This window comes from Cydia strobilella, chromosome 14 (genome assembly GCF_947568885.1).
Source record: "Cydia strobilella chromosome 14, ilCydStro3.1, whole genome shotgun sequence".
Classification (NCBI taxonomy): domain Eukaryota; kingdom Metazoa; phylum Arthropoda; class Insecta; order Lepidoptera; family Tortricidae; genus Cydia; species Cydia strobilella.
In genome coordinates, this window is record NC_086054.1 from 16247294 (window position 1) to 16270940 (window position 23647).

Sequence of the window (23647 nt, forward strand, 5' to 3'; positions counted from 1 at the left end):
TCCTGTATAGATTCATCAGGCCGTGACTTGAGTTTCGCTGCCGCCTCGCTGCGTCTCTTGACGGTGCGCAGCTGGACCCTCTCCTCTGTCGCAGTCGTCTATATTAGAGCCCACTTCCGGATCCTGTGGCGCCCCCGATGTGTCTCGCGACTTGAGTCTCGCTGTCGCCTCGCTGCGTCCCCCGACGGATGTGGCTGGGCTTGCTCTTCTGTAGTGGTCGTCGTCTAGCGAGCGCAATGGAGCGCCACGGAGCGGTGCGGAGCGAAGCAAACGGAGCCTCACGGAGCGGACCGTTATGGAGCGCTAAAGCACTGCGGACCGAAATGGAGCGCTATGGGGCGGCGTGGAGCGACACGGAGCGCTTCGGAGCACTGGGAGCGCTTGTGCTGAGCGGAACGGAGCGCAACGGCGCACAATGGAGCGCAACGGCGCACACCGGAGCACAATGGCGCACCGGCGCAAAAAGGCGCAGTGGAGCGCAATGGCGCACTTAGGAGCGCAACGGCGCACAATGGCGCACTAGCGCAGAAAGGCGCACAATGGCGCACTAGCGCAGAAAGGCGCAACTTTTCGGGAGCTACCAGTGGATGCGACCGCTCAGGAGCCAATGGGTGAACTTTATGTTAATCGTCTTCTTCTTTCTCCTGGCTATGTTCCCATATCACTTGGGGTCAGCCCTCCTCGTACGTTTTCGCCACAACAATCTATTTTGTGTTGTCCCTGCGTCTACATTATTAGCTTTAAGATCTTTTTCGATTGTGCTCTTCCAGGTGGCGGCAGGTCGGCCTCTGCCTCGCTTGATTTCCTCTATTTGCATCACAGCTCTCGTCATATGGCTCTGGTCTCGCCTCATAACGTGTCCATACCACCGCAAGCGATTTTCTCGCACTTTATGTTAATCGTCAAGGATTTTTTAAATCATGGATAAATTGTCACATGTTCCTGACGTCGTCGATGTTCATGATACCGATGACCTATGCCTGCTGAGCCACATGCCAAGCAAGCCAATGTAATGTAGCAAATGCCCACTTTTAATACTATAAGTATCCATTTTAATTTTAAGGGCTGACTTTGCTGGAGCATTGATACTCATCAAAATCTTCCTCAAATTGTTTCCTCTAACAATAAACACAGTTATGAGGAAGAGCAAGTCTCCTTGAAGATCTGCTTTACTAAACATTTTAAAATTCAGCCCATCGAGAGTGAGCACTATTGGCTCATCTGGTGTAGCAGCATTTTGGCTAGTGCTTTGGTTAGTGCTTTAGTAGCTTCAAAGCTGGCTTTAGGAACTTTACCTATTATGGCAGCTCTCATTAGATCAGATCATCTGTGGCTAATTAACAACTCCATTCAATAAAACTATTTAATTGTTTCTTAGTAATGATTGATACTTTAGCTACGTGTCGGACTGATCACCTGACATGCAGCGAAAGTTTAAATTATTAATTCTTTTTGTAACTTTGGAACTTGATAATGACAATTTTATTTTAGAAGCTTACAGTACGGTACAAAGATAGGAATATTTTAGGAGTTATAAGCACATTCATATAATGTGACCTTATAGCTAGAGCAATAGTCCTTCATACTAGATCATAGCGTGACCAACCATGTCCTCCGTGAGAGTTGTCGGAGACTATAATGTCTTAATGAATTTGTGACTCTAGGTACAGGCAACCGGGAGCGAGGCCTGATATGCCACTAGTGTTGATAAAGGGTGACCATATCCTAGGTGTTTATTGAGGAATTGCTATGGATAGCATTGATAGTGAAGGGTGCGCACAGACGCGCAACCCAGTTATGTCCTTGATCATAGTCGACCTTATAGGTGTCCGTGAAGGGCTTAACAGTTAATACGGCATTAGTTTATTTAATAATACAATGAAAGGTACCGCTATTATAAACAGGAATGTTTTAAGGATGAAGATTTATATTTTTGAGGAAGACAGGTAATAATTGATATTAAAGTATAACTGATAGCATATGTTTTAAATATAAAAATTTAGATTTCTGAGAAAAGAAGATAATTAATATTTTAACGTTTGAGAGATGATAACATTTTAAGTGGATAATATTTTTTTTATTGAAAACGTTTTTTTTACAAGGACTTCGGCACTTATGACACATAAAACCCAGGCTAAATAAAGATTGTTTCCATTGATATCTAATTTATTAATCATTTTTGTATTGATTTCAGTAAAAATTCCGCCGCATTCTCGGTATATACTGGCCCGAGAAAATTTCTAATATCAGCCTGTGGAGATGGAGATGCTGCAATGAGACTCCGATCGACCAGGCTGATCAAGCGCCGGAAATGGAGTTAGATTGGGCATACACTCCGAAGGGATCCTGAACACATACCGAGGCAAGCCCTAGACTGGAATCCCCAAGGAAAGAGCAAACGTTGCCGTCCAAAGCAGACCTGGCGCCGGACTATTATTGCAGAGGCGAAGGCTATTGGGAAGACTTGGAGCGAAGTCAAGCACGAAGCTCAAGACCGATCCAGATGGCGGCGCACTGTGGACGCCCTCTGCCCCACCTAGGGGACATAGGACAATAAGTCAAGTAAGTCAAGCTGTCGGCGCAATTTTGCAGAAACAACTCTGCGCTCTTCACCCGAGTGCCACCGTGACTTCAAGTGAGGGCTGTGAGGAATGGACCTGGTGTCAGGCGAGCGCCACAGCATAACACTTTCGCCTTCTACAGGCTTAAGAGTCCCCGGCAAGCTCGGCCGAATTTCACCATCCCATACAAACGTAGTTTCGTTCTCTTCTCAGGTAGGTACCCAGGTAGCAAAATGACGTCAGCGACGTCATAATGACGGCATTATTACGTCATAATGACGTCGCTGACGTCATTATGACGTATCAATGCTACTGGGGTATATCTAGTTCTGTAATTAGTTTATATAGCTCTAGTATATAAAACAAACGAAATAGAGCAAAAACAAATTTTGTATGAGACTTAAATTCGCTGTATTTTTTAACTATGGTATCTGAAGCTACATAAGACCTAGATATACCTTATCGAAGTAAGTACAAAATTTCAGAGCAATCTAGCTAGTCGTTTTAAAATAAGTGTGTATGGAGAACCGAGCTTGCACTGCACTTGTTTTAAAAAAAAAAACGGAAAATCTGTTAAGAACTCCCGCAAATGACCTGTCTATTTTAAATTAGCATAGCCTGTAGACTTCATTCAGCAAGCAGTATCGTAAGGACCCGATTCCAACTACGCTCATGGACAAATTTGGAGAAACGCAAAAAAAGTAATTACTCATTTTGAAATTACTTTAGGTGCTGTAATCCAGTATTTAAACTTTTTTTTGCGTTCCTCTAAATTTGGCCATGCCATGCATTTGCATTTGTTTGCCTTTGACTTAGGAGCATAAGGGGTCATCCATTAATTACATCACACGTTTAGGGGGAGGAGGGGGTCAAGAAAACGTGACATGTTGTTGTGACCAGTGTTGGCCGAAACGTTAATGCAATTAACGTGCAGCCAACGTTGGTTGTGACAAGGGGGAGGGGGAGTCACAATCTTTGTGACGTCACTTTAACTTATTTAAATTATTTTACATTAAATAATTTTACGGTTTAGACTCACTTATTGGAACGATTATCGTTTTTATTCGTTTAATTTTCTTTCCAAATCAGTTTTGGGTTATAAAATTACTAATATTTCGTTTGTCAAACATATTTTGAAATGTTCGTTGTTCGCCGAGCGATGATCTCGGTAGGTGTTCCGTGCCTCCTGGAACCACCAGGGCTGTCTCGAACAGACGGCAAACGTCCCGACGGGCTGACGCTGGTTCCCTGGCAGAGAGGGCGGTGTCTTATATGGGATGCAACCTGTGTGAGTACATTTGCTGCATCCCATGTAGGACACACTGCTAAGTCGGCAGGCTCAGCGGCAGAGACTGCCGCCAAAAGCAAGCGCCTCAAATACTCTGCTTTGGAAGCCAACTATGACTTCGTGCCCGTCGCCGTCGAGACAGCCGGGCCCTGGGGGCGGGAGGCGCGTGAGCTCTTCCGAGAGCTTGGCAGGCGCCTCAGAGAGAAAGGGAGTGACCCCCGTTCTGAGTCATGGCTCGTCCAACAGGTCTCCATCGCCATACAGCGGGGTAACGCTGCTAGTGTTATGGGGACCTTTGGACCCGGCATGGCTCAGAACGGATTTTAGTTTCAAATTTTTTTTTTTCGTATTTCTTGTATTACAAATAGTACAGCTATAATGTAGTAATGTTACTACCTACTATTTATATATTTTTTTTTGAAATTATTATTATAATAATACTTAATTCTATCTGCCGATTTCATTGAAAAAATGTGACGTCACACCAGGGGGGCAGGGGTTTGAAAATCGTTGCCCCAATATTACAGGGTTCTATGTTACATTTTCAAGATAGTTGAAATTCGATTTAATGTAACTTAAAGTTCAAATTTTAGTTCGATAAAAGTGAAACATAGAACCCTGTAATATTGGGACAGCGAAATGTGACCAAGTGTGACAAGGACCCCCTCCGAGGGGTCAAAAAACCTCGAAATTCGTGTGACGTAATTAATGGATGAACCCTAAGTTATTTTTTCAAACTTCGTGCTTTATGAAATAAAACTATGAAAACGGATTATATCGCGTATATTGAATTTATAATACATCCCGACGTTTCGAACTCTTTACAGCGTTCGTGGTCAACGGGTGACAATATAGGGTATATAATCCGTTTTCATAGTTTTATTTCATGAGTAACTATCGCGGTAACCGAAGACAATATTCGTGCTTTATTTTTTTCTGTTTTCCATACATCACTCCCGATCACTTCCGATTGGTGTTTTCTACCAACGATTGTAACTTGGCTACTTTGGCTAGGCCTTCTGGTTTCTTTTTATGGCTTTAACTGTTTCTGTGACTTTATGGACAGCAAATGGTTCATTGTTTTTTAATTCAGATTGTATGTTAATAATTTTATCTAATTTTCAGGTGGTGTGGAGCGTCGTCAGTTACGGTGACTTCGGGGAAAAAGTTCGTACAGTCGCCATCAGATATATCGGAGCGGCCGAGGGACTCAAAAATATCTGAACACGCACCTAGCGCCATGACAATAGAGGCGTGTTCAGATATTTGTGAGCACCTCGGCCGCTCCGATATATCTGATGGCGACTGTACGAGCGTTTCGGCAGTTTCCACTTGTCCCGGATCGACGTGGTGGAAGTACCATTTTCTGACTGTTACTGTGAATTGGATTGGCTAAAAAGAGAAACGAAACACTATATTTCTGAATTTTCCAGTCCTCTATAGTATATTTAAGATTAATGCTTAGTTGTATTTTTAAATTGAATCGTATTTATTCCTATTAAATTGTTGCTTAATTATAAATAAATAAAAATTTCTACTCCCGTACATTTATTTGTCATATAAAGGGTCGTGCACACATCTTTAAAACCCTACCTTATAGTTGTCAAGACAAGTCTTTAGCCTATTCCCCAAAAACGCATTTGTGCATACACGCAGTATCTTTTTGGCATTTTTCGATACTTCGTGTAATGGCCATTTTGGTATACATTTCACGATCTTTTTGTGAATTTGTGATATTTTTAAGTGAAAATAACATGTAATTTCCAGTTAGAAATAAATATATCTATCTATCTACCATAGACATGTTTTTTTAATTTCATTTTTTTTTATCCAACAGAAGTGTCTCAGATTACTATTTAAAATAGGTAGATGACATGAAAAATATTTAATAAATTTACAATTTTATTTCAGTGCTTGGTCGTAGAAAAACATTTTAATCTGCGTATCATTTACTATATAAACAGTGCTCTAGTGCACTAAATAGAATCTGGCAGGCTATAATTGAGGTTCATACTTATCAAGTAGTTGGTCGAACAAATAAAACGCAACGTCATATGTAACAATTTTTATTTTACCAATATTAATAATATATTAACATACGTGGTCCAAAGCCACCTGACTCTGATAATAATATAATACAAAGAATTTGCACAAGAGGTCACTGAACCCATAACAAAAAAAACAAGAGCTACGACTAACTAGCGAGCCGAAGGCCCGCAGGTAAAAAAGGAAAAACACCCTTGACGTAAACATTTCATAATATATTAATTGTTATCACTATTTAAACTACTCGGGAGGCGATGCTAGGCCGAAATCAGACGGCCTATAACGGTCATATTTTTATCACTTATCGCTAGCGATAAAAACGCAACCGTCATCCGTGCATAGCTTTGCGACCACCCCATTACATGAACTTCACATTACTCGCTATCATTATACATTATATACAATGGGAAATAAATATATTATATGCACGACAAAATATATAATCGTGTATGTACTATAACCGCACCCACATATCACAAAATATAATCGCGTCCCCCACGGCCTCGGAGCGGTGCGTTATAGTGTCCATACACCACTAAATGCCACTAAAGTTTAAATTAACATTTTTGGTTTCCACATTGTACAAACAACTTCGTCCAAAAATATCTCTTACGAATCCCACCCGTGGACAGTCGGAAAACTTTTCAAAATTATACAATAGAAAAGTCTAGAAATCGTAAAAAACTTTTGGGTCCAAATGCGTCAGAAATAAAGTCTTGGTTGGCGAGTCACAATTTTAAAATCCTCTAAAACATGACTGGTAAAAGTTCCAGATCAATTTGCACATAAAAATCTTCGATCTCGAACAAACATGGTTAACAATTCGACATAATTTCAAAAGTTTGGCAGAAAATATGCACTGCAATAACATTCAAATTATTTAACTCATTCACTGCCAGGGGGCGTGGCCTAGGAACAAACTTGTATGACGGTGAACGCACATGTGCGTTGGGGGCAGTGAATGTGTTAAATGTATCAATCGAAATGCCTTTTAACCACCATAGAATTTTTCATCGAGCGTGTTCGTGTCGCCGGCGGTACGAAGTTAGGCAAAGTTTCGTCTTATTTATCAGACCGCGGCGAAATAGCCCGATTTTGTATCTTATATATCAGTCTACGGCGGTTAAAGGGACAGACAAGCATCGATACAATAATATCCGCAGTCGAATTTCCGATTTTCTTTTGTGCAAGTGATCGGATTCGGTACATCATAAGACAATTTAAAGCTTACGGCGAAACTTATCGATGTGAATTTATATCGTTATCCATAATCGGTACAAGGAGACATAACTAATTTAATGTACTTAACACATCACCTGTCGTTATACTATTGACTATCGCGCGGTCTTTGCCTCGCTCGAACGGGTGTATAGCTCGAAAGAAATGCCTCTCGCCTATGTAAAAGGAACGTGTATTTAAACACAACTTGACATAGAAGAATTTTGATGTTTATATAGACAAGAGTCACTTCTCAAGTTTAACCTAAGAACTACGTGAGCTACATTTTGGAAACCATTTAGACGGTACAGCGTGTAACTGTACGGTGAAAACGGAACTCCAACTCATTTGAAATCTTGTAGCAACCAGCGTTAACTTTCTATGAAAAACGACATTTTAAACGCTAGGTTTAAAGAGAAACAACAATAAGATAAAAGACTAGCGTATTAATGTCGTTTTTAAAATAGAAACCGACATTGAAAGGAAAACTAACTAAAATAATACAGTAAAAATAAGACCTTTTCGGTTAGTAACGCTTGTCGCTGTCGTATTAGTATTACAAGGGCATAAGTCGTATCAGTAAATTCATTAAATTCGATGCTGTTTGAGTAACAGTAAGAAACACAACATTTTAGAAGCTTATTGGATAAAAAATGAAAAAAAAAAACTAAATTCAAAACAGCAGCGAAAAAAATAATGAATTTAAAGAGCGGTTTTTGGTCTCACTTTAACGCTCAAGGCAACGAGACAAACTTTTTGTTTATTGAATGTTGTTATGCCCATATTTAGCCCTTTTAGAGTTGTCGCAACATACTCGAAGCGAAAACCGTAGCGACCATTTAAGGCCACTGTTCCATCATACAGTTCAAAAGACACTAGAATGGTATAGCAAGTTTATACTTGAAGGTCAATCAGAATGGCCTAATCAATGAAATCTATAGCCATTTTACTATTTATTTTCGCGTTACAGTAATTTCAAAATAACTAAACTTTGAGGTTACGAGGAAACTATCAAGTAATGCATATGTTACGGGTAATGTTAGGTTCTCTTTTTTTTTTTTTTTCTTGATGAACTTGAGGGCGGTGTTGCCCGTAGCCAATGTCACGTAAAAGGGTAGGAACAAAATAAATGCTCTTAGAGCACGACGCTGTTCGGTGGTTGTTGTAGTTGTCTCGTAAAACCGATAGCTGGATTTTACGAGAAGCACGTGGACTACCGGCCGTTGACTCCAAAATGGTGGTTAAACACGCTTTGAGATTAATTCTCCATTCACTGCACACTACCACATTAGATTATTGTATAATAAAGCTATCGATATTACACTTTAAACAATATTAATGAGCAAAAAACAAAGGAATTAATCACGAGGCTACTATCAAGATGGCGTTCGAACCGGAAGTCTGTTAGAAGGTTAATTAAACTCAAGTTTACCCTGGTATAATTAGTCTTACCCGAGCCTTTTGGATAAAGTCCGAAAGTTTAATCAACATTAATCTGTATTCGGCGATTACCCGAACCCGTACACATCTAGGTCTTCCCAACACTGGCTGGGTAATGTTAGGTGTTGCATAATCACTTCTTAATTAACTTTCTAACATTACCCGTAACAATTAAGTAAACTAGTTTACCTGGTTATACCTAGTATTACCCAAGCCTTTTGGGTAAAGACCGAAAATTAAATCAATTTTAACTTGTATTCGGCGTTTACGCGTATACATCTAGGTCTACCCAACACTGGGAGGGTAATGTCAGAAGTGATGATGCAACACCTAACATTACCCAGCCAGTGTTGGGTAGACCTAGATGTGTACGGGTAAACGCCAAATACAGTTTAATGTCGTTGGAATTTTCGGAATTTACCCAAAGGGCTCGGGTAATACTAGTTATACCAGGGTAAACTTGAGTTTAATTAACCTTCTAACATTACCCCTAACACATACATTATTAGCCATATCTATTGACACTTTCTGATGTAGAAATTGATAGAAAAGCTAAGACAACAAACTCTTTAACAACTTTGCAACTGCGTATTTTACCATTCCTTGAGTGTATTTAACACTCAAAATACCTAGTCGATGTACGAATGTTTGTATTTCAACGTAAACAAAACGCTTTGACAAATAACGGCCTCTAGTAAAACACATAAATAGCTAGCACAACCGAATTATATTCTAAAATAAATAAAATACTTAAACAATGCAAAGTGATAAAAACAAAATACCATAGATATTTGGAACTTCAGACTTGTAGCATAACATTGGTTGAACGATTGAATTTTATTTGTTTTTATTTTTAATCTGAATTTAGCGGACTCCAACACGGCCATCCTGCTTGACTGCGCGACCTAATCCTCGAGTTAAAATGAACGCTATCATACATACATAAATATAATCACGCCTATTTCCCGGAGGGGTAGGCAGAGACCACGGATTGAACGCTATCAATATTCCAATATAGAGTATAAACCTGGTTGTGCTAGCGATTGGCTACATAGATGGGCTCGCTCCGTCCACGGCGTCAATTTTGAAACTCGCGTCACGCTCATAGCATTGCGATGGGCGACGTAACTTGAACAAGAGCGCACTGACAAAGACGTAGTCAAGGACCTTACATTCAAACTGGATGCTGCGCCTGGGAAATTCCGTTATGGTCTGACGAGACCTAGACGGAAAGCCCTGTTTATCTGCGGCACTGTGAAACTACGCCATATTTGTAGTTGGACATGAGAATTTTCTGCTTTTCGATGATAACTATTTATTATCCTAACAAACATCCATGAAATTTACTATATCTCAAATTTTAAAATTTTTTGTCAACACGATAAAAAGTTATTATGGATAAATAGAAAATTCTTATGTCTAACCACAAGTATGGCGTCTTTCCACAGTGCGCAGGTCCAGTGTAGGACTGAGTGAGGTCCTTGTACTCTCATTACCGGCTAGTGGGCGAGTGGGCGTGCTCGACGTAGAGGTCGGGTTAGTGCCCGACGGGCTCGACGTAGTTGGCCGGGTAGAGGCCGACGCGCCCGTCCTTGCGGCCCTTGCACCAGCCCTGCTCGTCCTCGTCTTCTAGTTTCTCGAATAGGTCGCCTGGAAATAAAAGATCAATTATGTACAATTGGTAAGATTGACCACCCACACTAGTCTTTCGAGCCACGGCGTCTAGTCAGCGCTATGGAAAATGGTGTCGCTGTGCAATTGCGCCAACGTTGCGTCGAACAGCAGCCTTAGAGTTGACTAGACGCTGACGCTCGGGAGACGCTAGTGTGAGGTCTCTCGATCCGATATGGAATTTTATCCTCATCCGGTATTTGCATAAAACGTATGGTCAAGGTATTTGATTTCTTTGATACTTCGCAACTTGTCAAATGACAATAATATGAGATCCTTAGCGGCTTTCATATTAATTGTCACATACGGTACGAAGTGGTAATAGAACTTGACTATACAGCGAGCTGTAAAAATGCAGCTGTGTGTACATAAGTCTCAAATTTACCTAGGCAACCTATGTGCTATTTTATACATAAACTCGATTGATTTGGGCTGCTGTAACTATCAAATTCAAATAACGAATGAGGGTAGATTTTCATATATAACGGATTTCCCTCTAAAATAATAGCGCAGATTAAATCATATTGCGCCGGTATCATAAACCACAACCGATTGGAGATTAACCTTTAATTTAAAGATATTATTTATGACTGATGTAACTATATATATGTGCATCGCCGGTGCAATGAGTTTGCGAAGCCCCTTCTACTTCATAGCAATAATAATTCTTTGTAATACTAATTAATGTCAATGATTGAGACTAATTTGCAAGTTTAAATTACGAACAGTGATAAATTGATCCAACAATCCCAGTACGTAACTGTAACCGTGTAGACTGAAATAAATGTCATATACTAAGGAAAAGTGACCAAGGCAGGTGCCTGTGCCATTCGGCCACCGGGCCACAGCGGCATAGGTAGAAATTTTCCAAGTATATGCACTTTTTACTGAAGGCTATGGCGCCCCCTGGCCATCCCTAAGGTAGAACAGTATGATTCGACCTTCTAACTGAATCATCCATGTGATTCCGAGCTAGCGAGAGAGATGGCGCTGCCAATCATTACTGTTAGAAGTATTAGAACAAATTAAATTCTTTTCAGAAAATACTTTAATTTGTTCTAATACTTCTAACAGTATGTAACGGTGTAGAAGGGGTAGGGCGAGGTGTACAGTGCACCGTATCGTAAATGGAAAGCTCGCCTCAGTTAAGGGTATGGGCGCGGTGGCACGGCACGACGATGGCATCAGGCCGCCAGACAAGCTCGGTCTCTAAGGTACAGCAAAACAAATAGGTACAGTAAGCATAGAAGCAACAGAATCGGTAGAAAATGCTGGAATGACCTGAGTTAGCGCAAAATCATGAGCGCGTCCCGTGCCACCATGCTTGAATCCTTTTCAGTCATATTAGGTGTACACTTTTATAACCTTTTATATGTGTTAGTAGGTGTTCAACTGTCATTTAAATTAGAAGCCAATACGCAATGAACGGATCTACGTTCCGCAATAGAAGGTTAAATTATTCACGTTTCTAAAAATAAAACGGTATCCTCTTGAATTTTTTTTGTCCAATATTTTCTTGCCGAATTCACACTTGTCCAAAAGACATTTTGTTTAAACCGACAAATTTTCCACCTAATCTAATTGCGTCCACGTTTTTTTACAAATTACAAAATTGATTGATTTAAATAATGTATTGGGACAAATGTAATTTCGCAATGTATGTAATTTGTAAATACACCGGAAAAAATATATCGGAACATTGGTAGGTAGGCACGATGCAACGATATCTCGCAGAGTGGCACGGTTCGACGCATCTTTTCATCGTTCATCAACGGAGTATTCGAAAATTTCTACTTATAAATCTTGTTCGAACAAGTTCTGCGGTTTGCCGCCCGGTTCTTTGGCTGGGGAGATCTTGTTGGACTAAAAGCCTTTTCTGAAGCTGACCGTCAGTCAACGCGCCGCTGGACTCTCCTCAGATCCTTGTATACCTAGACTAGATTGTATCCTTCACCTTGTCTGAAGCTGAGTTCGTCGCTCTCCGCCCCCGTGTAGTCGTACAGCGCCCGCACGGGCTGGCCGGGCTCGCCGGTGTCGGTGAGCGCTCCGCCGGACTCCTCGTCCCACTCGTCTTCCTCGAACGGGTTCTCCTGCGGTTTGCCGGGCGGTTCTTTAGCTGGGGAGCTCTTGTTGGATTTTGGTGCGGAGGCCGTGCCGTTCCTGGAATCGAATAGTTTGCAGTTAGGACACACATTTCTAAAAATCGGACCATTCTATTTAGGCGGGTTTTAGTGTCACGCGGACTGTCCGTGCGGATTGCTCCGCACCGGACCAATATGTATTAAGTTCAGAAGCGTTTTAGAGTGGTTCGCGCGGACAGCTTTCTCATACAATTCGACGGTGCGGAGCGATCCGCACGGATGGTCCGCGTGACACCGCACGGACGGTCCGCGTGACACTCGACACATTTTTTATCCGATATTTCATTTGCCAAATATTCATTTATCCAAACGCGTTTTCTTTAAAAAAAAAAAAAACATATTTTCAAAATTTAGTAAAAGGCATTCAGTAAAAGCCCTTAGGTTAAGTTAGATTTGTGACCCTTCTAAAAATCCGACGGAAAATTTGGCAAGCTAAACTACGGACAATTTTTTTTCGAGTGATTGTGATAAACTAGGTAACCGATAATAGTTTTTATTGTTTATCGATTATTTTATTCAGAGGAATATGTTATATAGAGACTGTAAGGGCGTACACGGTAAGTTTAGTCAATCTGTGCCTGTCTGGGGCAGAATGACTTTACTATTGATGCACAAATAGGGCATTTTCTATGAAAAGGGACCTTATTGTCGATGGCGCTTACGCCGCACAGCGTCGCGCGGCATTGTATTTATATCGAAGCATCGTTTATAATGGCGTCAGCGCCATCGACAATAAGGTCCCTTTTTATAGAAAATACCACAAATATAGACCATGTATAGGAAGAGAAACAGTGAGCGCAGGGACAGGTGAGCATTGTTCAAGGATGTTTGTTTAAAATTTAAACAAAAAGGACATCGGGAAAGGGCAGGTACTAACGACTCCATCAACATTGGCTCCTCAGAAATGTCGGCGAAGGCGTAACGCGGGTCTGCGAGAGCGAGACGGATCGTGCCGCCGCGTGGTAACGGCGCGTGCGAGGGACACGACGCGCACGCAAATAACTCCAGGCGCTCGATACTGCAGGTGGGATAGGATCAAGGATTAGGGTAAGGTCGGGGAATGCCGGTTTTTCGCAATGTTTCACTACTACACTACTACTAATAATATTATATACTTTGAATAGGTACATTCTTGACAGCGTTACAGCATTATATTGTGGGGAAAAATTGTACCAACACAAATTTACTTTTTATTTTACTGTAAAATAAAAAGTTAATTAAATTCTTTTTAGCGAAAAAATACTGCGTTTATTTGGGAAATTTTTTAAAATCACTGATGTCGGTACAATTTTTCCCCACAATATAATGCTGTAACGAAGTCAGGAATGTATCCTAAGTATATAATATCATTAGTAAAGCCTGACCAATTTTCTATACTAAACTGAACTGTCACCACATACATGAGAATAACAGCGCCCTCTTGAAAATGATCATATATTTCTGGTCTGGCTTTAGTAGTGTAGTTTTACCACGTCTAACATTAGGTTTATAAATAGTAGATACTCACGTGACAGCAATAGGTGCGCTAATGGTTTCCTTCTTGATAACGTTGTTCGTGTTGTTGGCGTTCGAAGTGTTGTTGTGGTTGGCCGGCGGCGGCTCGTGGTTGGCCTTCGGCGCCAACTTGTTGTTTGTGATCGGCGGCAACTCCTGGAGATCATTGAAGTTGAAAAGTTAGAGCTGATCGGAGGATGTGTACTTGATGTTTGTGTGAAATAGTCCCTTTTTTGATCTAACTTTTTCTTACGAATAAGATTTTAATATAATCATTGTTCAAAATTGTAGTCAAACAAGTTACGGACTTATTGAGATACAGGCTCTATCATAATTAAATTAATTTTGAGTTCTGTAATTGAGTTAGACCAAGATAAGTCTGCAGCGATTTTGATAGCCCAGACTGTGCAAGTGCCATTTTAAGCGTCAATCTTCTATGAAATTATGACGTATAAATAACACTTGCCCTGTCTGTGCTGTCAAAATCGTTGCAGTTATCATGGTCTAACTCTAACATAATAACCGAATACGTCTTGCAAGTAGAAATATTTAACCAAAACTTACTAGCACGTTTTACAAGGTTATTTCACAGAAACATCGAGTTTATCTATCATCTTCTGTTATCGTTTTAAAATCCATATACATATATCAGGGGAATATAATATTTGTATTTAATAAATACTTTATAGGTATAAAATATATTTAACTATAAAATACAGATAATTGTTAATGGTTTCATTAATGATCATGCCAATATGCGATAAGCAACATCCATCATGCGACATCGATATAAAAATAAAATAAATAATATAAAATCGAAGCGGTACAGCTAGAATTGAAATGAGAATGACTCTCTGCCCACTCCCGTCTCTACAAATAACTAAATCGCTTCATGCCAACTACCGACCTCTTATATATTAAAAAATTACCGTATACGTATATTACGGTAATACACGTTATACGTTTTCATTCTCATTTGAATCCCTTGAAGGGCCTACTCACGTCTGTCGACTGCTCGGGGGCGGGGAAAGGGCCGGGACAAACTTGGATAGGCCCGCTGTGAATGTGGGGACTTAAACTATTTAGGGATACTTTTGAATGAACAATCAGAAAGCACACTTTAATGTGAATTTATAAATCCAAAGGGCGGTATTTTTTTAATGACCATTTTGAAATATGCGGTGCAAATACGCGAAGCAAAAAGTATTATCATTTACTGTCATTAAAATTAAGGTATCAAAAATAAAATAATCTTATACCTTATAAAGAAAAAAAAGAGCCAAAATTGGTCCTCAGCAATATATTCATCAGGTTCCTGTTTGTTGGCTTTTGTTTGTTCATTCAAAAGCAGGATGGCCGGTATGCCAATCGAATTTTAGACCCACACTTTTTGTCATCTCTTATGTTATCCACTCTAGGAGAGGTACTTTGAGCTTACTTATTTTCTTACTTTCTGAAAAATGATTTGAAACAGTTTATAACAAATGTAATTAAAATGTTAAACAAATTAAAATTGTTTTGAAACGTGTCACTCATAACGGGGCAGGTCGGGTCTCGCTCCAGTTGATGATCTTCGAAACGGATCGAAACACAAGCGATAATCTGCTGAAATGTGCGCCCCGATTTAAAATATTTTCAATAAACTTAATAGTTAGATCAAACTAACTCTGCATCCATTTTGAAATGACAAACGGCCAAATTCGAACAATGTTTATAAGAAATTACAGCGGTACGACAGCAGACAGATCGGTATCGTACCGCTATGACTTCTTATAAGAATTGTTGGAATCGGGCCGAAAGTGTGCTTCACTATAGGTACAGATGTAGTGCATAATTCTTTACCATCGTATTTTCTCGGAAACGTTCGTATTTGTCATGCTACTTCACTCAACCTCAGTACTTGTACGTTGTACTGAGGAGTCTGAGACTGACTGAAATAATACGTTCGTACGTTTCCGTAAAAATACTAAGGAAAACAATTTAAACTACATTTGTACGTCATATTCTGATTGAAATGTGACGTTTATCTTGGCACTTCTACGTCTTGATCTGACTCTGTTCTGTCCCTTGCAGTTGACCAAACAGTGTGGATCTAAAACTGTCCATGTCCGTGTTGGTGGGCGTCCGTGTACGTACGTCCTCGCTGACTGGGCGCTGGTTGAGCAGCGTGATGGGCGCGGTGGGCAGCGACTCCTTCTTGCCCTTCGCGATCTCGCGGAACTCCTCCGTGTACTCCTGCGCAACTAGCTAAGTCACACCCGGCTCGAGACAATGGGACATTCTACCGCTATACGCTACTTCCACCTAACCTCACCAGCTAGTGGCGCCCGTGGTACCGGACTCCGTGTATTCGAGTGTTTAATTGAATAGTGGACATTTCGGTGATACGGAAGGCTTGACAAAATTTATTTTTTTACAGGTGGGTCACCAACTGTTTGGAAGGTAATATACATGACCGAAAGTCAACAATGGGTTGGTCCGTTTATAAATTTTGTAAATTCTTGGTCCACTTTAAATGCTTTCAGGGATCATTAGTGGTCAGCAGAGCCACGATTAAGAACCACAGGGTAAGATTACTATTATTAGACTAAATCTGCACAAAAGCAGATAAAAGTAGATTTTGCCATCGACACACCAATATTAAGGATAAACTGTTTTTTTTATTGGACAAAAATTGTTTAGTCTTTAAAATTACTTCTAAACTTTAAACGATTTAAGAAAATAATATTCCAGGTCTACGCTAACCGCAAGTAGTTTGTCCTATAGTCTCTGAGCAGTGCTTGGGCGAAATCAAAGGAAAACATTAAAGACAAAACGATTAATAAAAAGATAACACGTCCACTCAAAGCATGTTAACTAACAAGCTCCGGTCACTGGAAACATGCAGGTTACTAAAGAAACAGGAAAGTTAAGGTCTAATTGAAGGGTTATTCAAAACTCAGGCGAGATGGTTTGCAGTTTTTTTATAGTCACATTTGACCTATATTAATAATACAGAGTTTCCCCTGAATTGAACAAAAACTCGAGTATTTGAATAATCTTTCAGATCAGAATCAAGTAATACCACTAAAAAAGTAAAAAAAAAAAACTATGTTAAAATAGCAGTTGATCAGTTGCTGACACTGAACATGAGCAATTGAGCATACGAAATAGCTGGCAGTGCTGTGCTAATAATGTCTGTGTATCGTTATGTTGATATTTCTAAGCCTAGATAGTTCCAACTAAATTGCTTTCTATAATCGCCATCGTAATTGTCTTAGGGGAGAATTATGTCCTATCGATTGTGTCCTACTAAAAACCTTACATTGGGTGTTTCCTCTATTAAAGTTGTTTATTCTGACCTACTAATTTAATTACTTGTAATAACCGTACGTGTTTTGACATCAAAAGAGAGGCATGTATATTGTTTTAGTTATTATTTTGTATTGGTCGTCGTCTTCCACAGTAATTTCGTTTGTTCGTAAGCGCTGCTTTGCGTGCTTACCGAATACCAGTACATTTACAGAAGATTCAACTACTGTCATTACGTACGAAATATCAACTAAACTATTGCTTTTTGCTCTTTCGAGACTATTTAAGTCTTTCTGTCAATATTTCGTTACTAAAAAGGATTCATTAATTGTATTAGATGTGTAAAGTCTCAGATAAATTCGTGCGTGCAAATTTGACAGCTATTTTAGATGGCCAATGTACGACTCCGTACATTATGCGGTAACTCAGGCTATCAAAATGTTTACCACATACCATAGCGCCGTACAGCGCTATCTTTTCCATCTGTCAAATTCGGCACCAGATTATTTCTTTGATTTGACACACCATATACAATCAATGATTCTTTACTGACTGTTATGACAGTGGTTGACTCCTGTAAATCGACCAGACCCGCAACGGTGAGGATGAGTGAGCGTGCTGTGATCTTTGCGTCTCTATTCGTCAATACTGTCGTCTTGCAACCCTCACGGTGTATGCCTCGTGTTACCAAAACCATTGTGAACTCATTCAAAATTGTCGTGTTAACCCGGTTCTTGGTTCTTGTGCTTGTACTAGGCGGTTAGCTGGTTTCGGGATTCCTGTGTGCTATTACGGAACACCTAGGTTTAAAAGAGCCTTATAAACAAAAATCTGCTGTGTTGAAGAAGTCTTCATTCAGCAACTCTGCTACATACACCTAAAGGTAACCTAAAAGGTAATGATAAATCACTCGTTCAAAACACACGTTGCACTACTTTTGTAGAAGTCCTAGCTTGCCGGCGGATCTTGCTCCATTCGGCCGCGATTCGAAATGGCTAACTGCGATTAACATTATTTTATTTGTGACGAATAGAACCTAAATATGTTTTTGAAATATAAACACCAATTAAAGTGCCTAAGTGCAGTGTTTGGATTTATGTTCTGGTCCGCATCAAAAGTGCAATCCTGGTTACAATTTTTTGGTGCTAACCAGCCAACCGCCCAGAGGACCAATTTCAGTTCGATCGAGATGTACCCTTTATATCAGCTAGATAAACTAAATCTACGTAATAGCAGATGTGTAAGCATAGACGCGATGACAAGAGTTACTGATTATGGAAAAGGTGTAGTCTAAGAAAAAATCGTGTATCCGACTTCTTCTTCTTCTTACTTCTTTTGACTAAAAACTACAACGTAATTAGGACCAAGCGACATTTACTTTTGCTGGAGGCGTAAAATTCTAAGCACGATTATTTCTTAGACTTTATTTTTTCTACTTTTAATAACTTTTGGCGCGGTTTAAATATACACAATAGTTTTAACTTAAAGCACAGATACGTTTTAAGCTGTAAAATTTTGTATTTTTTCGTTTCTCGCTCAAGTCTTTCATTAATTGAAGGAATTTACGGAACGTGAATGGAATTTATATATCCGCGTTTTTAAAAATGAATGTGAGTAAATTTCTAAGTGTCCACGGGTGAGAATATTACTGCGTAGGTACTTAAAAAATCTGAACATTTTGTGGGTCTCAAACGCGAGTCAAATATCTGGGTCTGGGAACATCTCGATCGATCAATCGAACTATGGGCCCTACACCGTGACGGCGTACCATCGCGGCGTTGCCGTAGACCCAGCATTCGGGCGCGACTCGGTCATCCCCGCCGCCGCCGCCGCCGCAGAACGGCAGCCGCCGGCGCAGGCGGCGCAGCCCGCGCGTCCACAGCCAGGCTGAAGTCGCTGCAGTGGTCGTGGCGGTCACGGCGCGCGTCAGCATGGCCGAGGCGGCTTCGGGGAGGAATTGGAATAGCGGCGTGGCTGACGGTTCTTCCTACCATACCACAGTATAAGAAGTCTTTATGAGGAGTCTGGTTACCGGTGACCTATCTTCGAATAGTTTTTTAACTCGCGTTCGAAATTCGAGATATATATAAGCCACATCTTGTGCGACAGACGAGTACTTTTCGAGTATCGCTGCTGCGTTTTTAATTTGTGATTTTCGCAAAAAATGTGTGACCACGCTTATTAAGTACCTAACGTCCACTTGGATACAGCGAGAATAGGTATACTTCGGTATCGTAATACAAATACCCTATACATATAAATAAATACAGGTAACCTAATAAAGATTAGGTAATAGGTACCTACACACATTTAGACTACTCATAGACAAAAATAGTGAAACCGCTAGTACTTTTTACGAAATGAACTATACCTGCCCTATTAAAATCACGCCGTATCACTGGATTCCTTTAGATTATTTTCGAAAAGTCCCAACCTGGACACAATGACACAAACGTCAGACCATTTAACGATTATAATAATCCAATTTAAGGTTGGCTAATACTTCCTAATTATGCAGTTTAGAGAACGCCTCAGGGAATAAGTTGGGTCGCTAGATTAATCTCGCCTATGAAGTATGAATATATCACCCTATTGAATATTTAAAGGGTTGAATTAAATTTCTAGATAACACGTTATTCAGAACATAAATAAGCCTAAAACCTGAGAATAACTAAATTTTAGATGAGGTTTACGCATTTTGTAAAAAACATGGTAATCCTTTTATCTGATAATAAGTTCAAATACAAATGAGATAGAGGTAAAGAATGCGCCGTCTAAAGTATGCGTAATCCTTATATCGGTGCGGTATCACGTACAAATATGCTCAGCAAATATTGGCCAAACGGCATTGGAAGGTACTAGATACAAGTAACTACAGATACAAGCGTTAGAACTACTGGGAGTTTGAAATTTTTAAAGTACGTAGTGTCATGCTGATCTCATACTAGGCGTAGGTAGGTAAACATCTAGGTTCTAGATCAACGTAAAGCATTTGGTTAATACGATGCATACATTATAGTTGCATAAATATTACTTTGCGTGGATGTCGGATATGATACCATCAATTTTCAATCAAACAAAACTTAGCAAAAAAAATCTCGTTTGGTTTAATATTTAAGGGTAGGTATGTGTAGGATTTTTAGGAAAAGATACCCCTTCGTCGGTTGTCTATAAGAAAAATCTGATTATTTATGGACAACCGACAGCGTAGTTTTTCGTTTGAAAATTCACATAGAAGTTTTTTTTTTTATACTACGTCGGTAGCAAACAAGCATACGGCCCGCCTGATGTTAAGCAGTCTCCGTAGCCTATGTACGCCTGCAACTCCAGAGGAGTTACATGCGCGTTGCCGACCCTAACACTCCTCTCCCTCGAGCTCTGGCAACCTTACTCACCGGCAGGAACACAACACTATTAGTAGGGTCTAGTGTTATTTGGCTGCGGTTTTCTGTAAGGTGGAGGTACCTCCCCAGTTGGGCTCTGCTCTAGATCTGGAATGACATCCGCTGTCCTGTGCCCTACCACACAAGGCGAGATGTCATTCACAGTGCCCATACCTCTCCTTTGGACGTAGTTTAAGGACATACCCGGGTCCAACGCCGCATAACAGTCTTAACAGCCATTGGAAATCTCGTTCAATTATTAACCGTATTGCCGCGCAATAAATTCCAAATTCAAACTGAATTTTCAATGGCTGTTACGGCCAGTATGCGTTGCATGAACACGATTCTGTTATCCACTAAAGGGATGTGACATATCTGACTAAAAATTTAAGAAACGGATGTTTCAAACGCCTAATTTATTGGGTCAAATTTTGATGATATTTCTTGTTGTGTGGTAGTAACCAGAAAGCCAAAAATATCATCAAAATTTACAAACACTGTCAAAAATGTGCTCAAAGAAAAGGATAAAAACGCTATGATATTGACCCGATTGCAATTGACAGTAATCATATCCGACTTTTATAAGTATGAAGGTTCCTTGGCACTTGACACAAGGAGGGGTGAGATAGTACCTCAAACTGAGGCCACGCCATGGCCATATTAACGCCGTGGTTGTTGGCCCACCACTTCAGGTCCTTTTGGTGGTCCGCGTTGTTTATCGTGTGGTGGAACTCCTCGTAGATTTGGGGTAATCTGGAAACGATGGCAAATGGTTTTATGCAAACAGAAAGAAAGGCCGAAACATTATTGGAGGGTCTCCTTGTATATTTTAGCAGACTCAAACAAAACAATAATTTAATCTTAAATCTTAGAATCAACATTGGGCAGCTCACAGCAGCATGCCAGCAAGTGATTATGAAGAGATAGAGACAAAATTTTGGTTCTTGTTCAACAATGTGGATTGCCATTAGGCAATCTTATTAAGATGGTGGACGAAACTTACCTGCTCGCAATCCAATAAGATAGTTAAACATAATCGGCACAGCTTCAGACATAAGGCAATGGAAGAAACGGTAGGACATTGTCAGGGATAACTCAATGAGGAGAGTACTCACGTAGGCTCCTGACTGATGTTGAGGCACTTGTGGAAGCTGAACAGCACGTCCTTGAAGAAGGTCAGCCGATGGGCTTCCATCTGTTGACACCTATCGAAGACACCGCTCATGTCCTCGATGTATCGAGGATTGTAGGCGGTGATCTCGGCGAGAGCCGCTTGGTATTTCTCTCGGGACTTGGACACTTCCTCGCGGCATTTGGATACGCGCTCCGCCATTTTCTTAACCTGTAACATAGAAAAGGGATAAGATTAGTTACGGGAAAATAACCAATAAATAAGTAGGTGTTAGTACATAGCGCGACTTCGAGAAAGATGTTTTGGCGCCGACTCAACATTACTTAGGCATACTTACATTAGTTTAAGAACTTAGTTATTAAGGTTAAATGAAAAAGGTATATTATTTTTTGCTTTTCAGTTTTTTCGGCGGTTTAATTTTTCGCTAAAAAGTTTTTGATCGATCGGCGTTTGTGGATATGACAATCGTTTGCTTGTCATCATGGAGACTATATGTCATATTTAGCTACGGCTCTAGTACACTTTTTGCTAACAAATAGACATAAATATATTTCGGTGGTTTCTGGTGCAAATTTTTACGCAAGAATATAAAAGTAGACTGAAAATTGAAATAATACATAAAACAATCGCATATATGTATACAAAACCAATTAACTCCTAACTCACTTTTGTTTACGCACAACAAAGACATGAAACCGTACTTCGCAAACTTGCCAATTTATCTTAACACAATGAAACAGTGCACTCAATGGCCTAAACTCAAAAGTGTGTCAGTCGAAACTGGACCACATCCAACTCCCGGCGGTTCTTGATTTACAGATCGCACCGAAATCTGGGCCAGGAAATAAGTTTTCAATTGGTAATGCCGATTGGATTTAATTTATTTTTAGCCAAAATTTCGCTTGCAGTCTACATGCAGTGGACCGTTTTTGATAAATGAAACTGCATTATGTGATTATTGATGTACCGACGGAATTTTCCAATATGGCTGATTATATCACATGGAAATTTTTTAACTCCTTTGGTGAACTTTTCGTAATGAAAACACCCTTGAGTTCTTCCAGATTTTTTCCAGGAGTTCCCAAGAACTTTCAACCCTTTGAAAACTTTCTTTAATTTGCATTATTCGTAGTTATCGCGTGTTATGTAATGTTATGTAAACTAAGCTACAAGTAACTGCGGTTGTAAAATTAGCATAATACCTAGATACATGTTTCTACAGAGTGGAAATATCATGTGATCGATTATTTAAACTAGATAGAAAGGATTTTTTTATAAATAGGATGATTTTTGAGGGACTCTTGAGACTCCTAATTTGGTCACGTGATATTTTTTCATAACCGGACAACATTGTTATAACAACTGAAATACACAGCTGCCAGAGAACTGTCAACAAGCATAATTGAGTCGCTTAACTTCAGACTCGGGTAAATCCATCTGTCAGATTATTAAGAAAAGGTAATAGGATAGTTGCTGAGAGGGTCGAATGGATTTACCCGAGTTTGAAGTTAAGCGACACACGGCGCGATTTGGGAAATGAATTAGAGATTAACTAGATATGAAATAGTAAAAATATGTGACGTCCCACGGGTAAAGGTACCTTCTGGCGGTTGGAGCTTACGCTATTATTAACACCGCTCCAATTAATAAGGGATGGCTCCAGCCGCCATAAGGTACCTTTTGCCGTGAAATGTCACATATCTTTACTATTTCATATCTAGTGAATATCTAATTCATTTCTCGAATCGCGCCGGAAATTGTAGATTTTAAATGAGGGCCACATTATTTTGTAATGTTTAAAAAAATCAAACCTTATTGCAATAATGAACACTTCAGATTTAAGCTAACAAACATTTACATGTTGAACATTATCGATCGTATTTATTGGCTTTCCACACTGTGTTAAATATACAAGAGGAAGCAAGTATTTTGGCATAACTTTGACAGCGGGATAACTTTGAAAATGGCAAATATCTACTAAA

The 23647-nt window shown here is 39.9% G+C and overlaps 1 protein-coding gene across 4 annotated transcripts in view; it reads right to left on the minus strand.

The window, feature by feature from the left end:
- Positions 1-5899: 5899 nt before the first annotated feature.
- Positions 5900-23647, minus strand: part of LOC134747305 (protein kinase C and casein kinase substrate in neurons protein 1) — a 196610-nt gene continuing 178862 nt past the window's right edge. For 2 of the 4 annotated variants that reach the window (XM_063681931.1, XM_063681929.1), the window contains 6 exons: positions 21649-21875; positions 21166-21286; positions 15996-16094; positions 13873-14015; positions 12179-12384; positions 5900-10203 (listed from right to left, as the gene is read on the minus strand). In XM_063681931.1, coding sequence (XP_063538001.1) covers positions 10091-10203; positions 12179-12384; positions 13873-14015; positions 15996-16094; positions 21166-21286; positions 21649-21875 — 909 coding nt within the window. In that variant the 3' untranslated portion in view covers positions 5900-10090. Of the gene's footprint in view, positions 10204-12178; positions 12385-13872; positions 14016-15995; positions 16095-18822; positions 19138-21165; positions 21287-21648; positions 21876-23647 lie in introns of those variants that run through there. The other 2 variants (XM_063681930.1, XM_063681932.1) reach the window with 2 other exon arrangements.